This window comes from Quercus suber, unplaced genomic scaffold (assembly GCF_002906115.3).
Source record: "Quercus suber isolate HL8 unplaced genomic scaffold, Cork oak 2.0 scaffold_479, whole genome shotgun sequence".
NCBI lineage: Eukaryota > Viridiplantae > Streptophyta > Magnoliopsida > Fagales > Fagaceae > Quercus > Quercus suber.
In genome coordinates this window covers 2,638-8,202 of record NW_027069930.1, presented here as the reverse complement: position 1 = coordinate 8,202, position 5,565 = coordinate 2,638, and the positions used below count along the sequence as shown (strand labels likewise).

Below are 5,565 nucleotides of genomic sequence, written 5' to 3'. Positions count from 1 at the left end.
TGGGGGGGGGGGGGGGGTGTTGTGGTGGTGGAGTTGCAATGAACCACAAGCCAATTGATGTAAAGAAAATAAATAACAATATTAGCAGAGGGAGGAATGCACCTTAACATAAGCTTCCCAGACATCATTGTCAGCTGTAACCATTTGTTGAGATTCATCCCACGTAAAACCACTATGATTGATAAGATTGCTGATTTCACCATGCTGTTTCATCAAGAATGTATACTGATCTTCTAGGAGATTTTTGTTAAATTTTAGTCCAAATTTTTCATTAAATGATTCTATCATATCAGCCCATACTTGCTCATTGAATGTATGATCAGCCTTGTTGCCTCTCTGCACATGGTCTACCATAAGTTCAATAAAATAGAGCTCCATTGATGGTATCCAATCTATCACCAAAGGAACATGACCAGCAGGTGATTGGTCATTTGTCCCCTCACCTACAAATTAAGGAAAATGATGAGTACACAAAAGGTCTGTTAAGTTGTGTCCAGAAAAAATAAAACAAATTTGCTTCCCATGGCATGCACTCAAATCCAGTCTATGTTAAATTTCAGAAAATCTAAGACAAATCCTTTCTCCAGCATTCATGCTATCATTTAATTTATAATTTAATAAGAAATAAAAAAGAAGTCACCTTTTTGTTTTACTTTACAACAAGATTCTCCTGATACTAGTGAGTGGTGACAACTTTGTTTTTCAAATTCAGACAATACAGTTTTAGGCAACCATCAAATAACAAGTTCAAAGAGTCAAGACAATACAATCACACCAAACACTAACGCGATCAGCTTACTAAATAAATTAATCAATGATATCACAGCTCCCAGTTGTCTACATTGTCCGGGCACACACCTAGGCTAATAAAAGGGAACAAGATGCAGGGAACTATATTTTCTTTAGGCTATTTAATTTTAGAAGCCAATTATATTTTTAATATCAGACAAATGAATTTTATCTTAGGTCTGATTAGCTAATTAGATTATTAGTATTTTATTTAAATTTATGGAGTCAAGGTTCTTTTCATAATTCAATTATTCCAAGTCAATTAAGATTAAGTTTTATTCATCATGGTCTAAATTCTATATAAGTGCACTATTGAAATCCAATCGAGACAAATTGCTTTATTAATAAAATTTTCCCATTGGAAAAATTGCCAAGCAACCCTAGGTGGCGATTCCTATTGATCAGCCCTTCATAGTGCATGAAGTAGAAATGCTTTATGTGGATCAAAATAATGCTATATCATTTGAAACTCTGATTCCAACCATTAATTCTATCATTCCATATGCTGGAACACAAAGTTTCTCTGTTCTTAGTTCTGCTAAAGGTTCTCCAAGAGTTGGTGCAAGTCTTAGGTGAAAGACTTCAAAGTTTGAGTTTGCGGGAAGTTTATTTAATTTTAGAAGTCAATTGTATTTATACTATTGGTACTTTGATGCAGCCATAGACAATTAATTTGCTATTACTTTGCAAATTCACCTATTTAAGAATTAATTTTGATAGTTCGATAATTACAATGGGAAAGGGGAGATTCGAACCCTGTACATCTCTATTGGAAATACTAGAGGTGCCAATTGAGCTATCTCTTGGCAAGAATTATTTTATGGGGTCCACATGTGAAGTCCAATTGAGCTAAGAGATGTGGTTTTAAGGTCTACGTATGAGTCTTTTAGGGTTAAAATATTAGTTATCATCAATTTTGTGGTTGAGCATATCTATAATTTTTGTGATTCCAACGAATTTTAGTGTATTTTGGTACTTCAGTTGAGTCTAGAATTTTCTAGGTTCCTAAGTATCTTAGGTTTTATTTTCTTTGGGTCCAAATTCATCTTTTATTAGGTTTTTAGTTTATTAGTCAAACAAGGAGTCCTAATACTACTAGAACAAGAGTCTTTATAAACATATGTGCTCAATGTATTCAGAGGAGATGTAGTTGATTAATAAAAATTATGGAGTGTTTTGAGAGGAGATGCAGTTGATTAATAAAAATTATTGAGTGTTTTGAGCAATAAGGCATGTTGGCCTTTGTGTGATATTTTCTCTCTCTCTGCTTATTCTTCTCTTACTTACGGTAAGATTCACGGGGTACTGTTCATACAGACCCAAATACCATACAAACCTCTCATTTTCTTCTTTCTTACCACCCCAAATCAAGCCCTTTCTTTTACCTATCATAAGATTCATAACCCTAAGTCCCCCACATACTTTCTTCTATCAAATAGCCATCAAATAACTCACACATGTCCCTCAATTTCCTATCAACGCCGCATAACCCTTACCTCAACAACTCTAAATCCTACTTGCACAAGTCTCCTACGTCAATTTGGTATCCTTTCCCTCTTGAACACTGACCCTTCTTAAAAAGGTTCTAAACCCCAAAATCCACAAATCCCCTAAAACCTTAACCCACCACAACCACACATATACAAATTCTCCAATTTGTCCTACATCATCCTTGGATTTTATTAGCTAATTAGTTGATTTGTATTTTATTTAATTTCCTAGAGTCAAGGCTATTTTCGTAATTCAATAATTGAGCTTTGCCCAAATCAATTAGGATTAGGATTTAGTCCTACTGTATAACTGCAGTCTTATACTTTATTGAGACAAGTTTAATTAATTCCGAGAAACCCCAAACAGTAATTTTTAGAATTTGTCTTCTCTTTCTTGTTTGGGCTTATTCTAAGAAAGCCTAAACATTGACTTGGAATAAACTAGTCCTAAGTTTTTTTTTTTTTTTTTGGTTGTTGAATTTGTTTGCATAAGAACTTCTAGAGCAAATTATTTATCTTGAATCATCAAGTCGGTTATTATATATTGTTGTTGTTTGTGCTTTTGGTGAATGTGTTCATGGGCAATATTAGGAAAGAAAACCCCACAAGATGAAGGGAACTGACTGATGTTTACACTATTGCATTGTCAACATATATGGAATGACATGAATGGCTATGCTTTATTGTCTTAGCCACATCATATCCAGAACAAATCATCTTAAAGGAAAAGTTGCTTGTACTAGTTCAATATGATCGTGCCCAATGTTCTTTCAAGTACTTCTTTTTTCCTTTTTTTTTTTTTGGGGGGGGGGGGGGGGGTTGTTCTGAAGTTAATTTAGTTCACTACAATCAACTAAATGTTGTAAATACAACATATTTTAATATTAAACCTAAAATTGAATCCCCACATTAGAGTAACTATTTGTTGAATTTAATCCCCAGCAACAAAAAGCAGCATCATATAATTTGATTTAAGACGCAACAGAACTCACACTTAGCATACCAAATTCACGACTCAAGATAAAACTTTTGGTCACTGCCCACTGTCAGGAGGAACAGGAAAATGCATACCAGTCATTGAAACAGGTAATTCACCGCTGGGGTCTGCATTGCGTGCCAAACGGCTGTATCTACCATCAGCATGTTCTTCTCCAAATATCACACACAATTTATGATAGCTTGGCAGAGTTTTCACTCTATATGATCGAGCATCAGGATGTTCCTGCAAGCATTATAAGTAAGCAGCAGAAGGGCAGAACAATCCAACGAGAAATAAAATGCAGAGTAGTTAACCTTGGTATAAGCATCCCAAACATGATCATCAGCTGTTACCATTTCTCTTGTTTCATCCCATGAAAACCCACTCAGCTGAAGAAGAATCTTTACGTCATTGTATTGCCTCTTTAAATGTTTGTACCTATTCTTCAGAACATCTTTGTCATGGTGAGAATTGAATTTTGCATTGAAAGATGTAACCATGTCAATCCATGCCTGGGTTATGAAAGTCTGCCCAAGTTTATTTCCCCTATGAACCTGTTCTAGTAACAAGTCAATAAGATAACGGTCCATTGGTGGTGTCCAATATGTTCTTGTACGATCACCAAAAGTAGGGTTCTGCCCCCCTTTTCCTTCACCTACAGTCATAAATATTTAGTTATAGAAGCATACAGTGACTGGCAAGTACTTCAAAGCATCTCACGTGAATAAAAAGCAGTCCTTATGTAACTAGATTTTCTAAACATCTTCCAAATACTTTACCATGTTCATAACCCTGTAACTCATTGGCCAATAAAAGAAGTTACAAGAAAATCTTGCTATGATTTATGGCCTTGAGAACTGCTCATTTAACTGCATCCAAGAGATTTGATATGGAAGCCAGAAGACCAATTACTATTTTTCGCTTAAAAGTATAAGTTATTAAATAATTAAACATAGATAAGTAAATAACTACTGCTGGGATTCCCATTTATCTATTTTCCACTTGATCAAAGTCTCAACAGACTTTCCATGACAGTGTAAAGCAAGACCCCATTAAATCTTTTGATTGTAAAAGTCAAGCAAATTAATCTTCACTTGGTAAATATAGTAAGTGTAACTCACCGGCCTTTCTTTCTGAGATGTCGTCTTCAACATTTTTGTTCTGATGTAAATCACAGTGAATCCCATTATCAATTTGACTTCCGTATATTAGGAGCAAATCATAGTAGTTTGGAAGGGTTTTTGTTCTATATGTCCGTGCATGAGGGTGTGCCTGCAAATCTATGTTAGTAAATAAAATATGCACCCCAAAAAACAGGAATGACAAATTATTTATAACTATGTACCTTGAGATATGCATCCCAAACATCATCATCAGCTGCAACCATTTGTTGTGTTTCATCCCAAGAAAAGCCATTTTGTTTAAGAAGAATTGTTATGTCACTATAGTACTTCCACAATTTCTTGTATCGATGCCTTAAAACCCTTTTGCCATGTTGTGGGCCAAATTTTTCATTGAACGAAGCAAGCATATCATTCCACGCTTGTTTATTGAAAGTATTTTCAGTCTTATTCCCTCTTTTTACTTGGTCAAGCATAAGCTCAATGAAAAATTGGTCCATTGCTGGAGTCCAATCGGTCCTTCCACGCTCATTACTTGAAGGCGCAAGGCCACCCATTCCATCACCTACAAATTGAGGAACATATAGGCGAACACAGTCATCTCATATTATTGGATTTACATCTTTATTTATTATGAAGTACATTCTGGAAAGCTAACCATCATGATAGCAGTCAAACTATATATTTAGAATTTAATTGGAACTCATGTTCATTGGTCCACTAAGAAAGGTCATATTTTCAACACAAAATAACACGTCCCCTAAGCTGAATTTTTTTTTTAGGAATTATTTGGAACATTTACCATTTGAAGACTGTAAGGCTGAATTCTATCTGCCTCCTAATCATTTCCTATCTTGTGAATAAATTCCATAAACCATGAATCCCCACTCCCTCCAATCCAAACGGTCGACTTAAAAAAAAAAAGGTAACATCAAATGAACGCAATTTACCAAAATGGCAATAGACCAAATTTAAAATGTGTAATTTGTATTTTATTTTAAAATATAAAACTAATGATTTTTTTTCATATTAGTAGGGCTATAAATGAAGCTTGACTCAGGAAAAAACTTGTTTATGTTTATTAATTTAGAAAACAAGTCAAGTTCAAGCCTTAAGTTTAAACTCGATTATTAAACAAGTTAAGTTCAAACATAATAATGTATTTATGAACATGGGGGCTTGACTT

The 5,565-nt window shown here is 34.4% G+C and overlaps 1 protein-coding gene across 1 annotated transcript; it reads right to left on the bottom strand.

Annotated features, from left to right (window-relative positions):
* Positions 1 to 66: 66 nt before the first annotated feature.
* Positions 67 to 4,944, bottom strand: LOC112031057 (uncharacterized; the record flags this gene model as incomplete). The annotated part of the gene is given in 5 exon segments (XM_065762896.1): positions 67 to 443; positions 3,351 to 3,501; positions 3,573 to 3,913; positions 4,380 to 4,530; positions 4,604 to 4,944. Coding segments are annotated over 5 exon segments (1,346 nt in total), but the record flags the coding sequence as incomplete, so codon positions are not given.
* Positions 4,945 to 5,565: the final 621 nt, after the last annotated feature.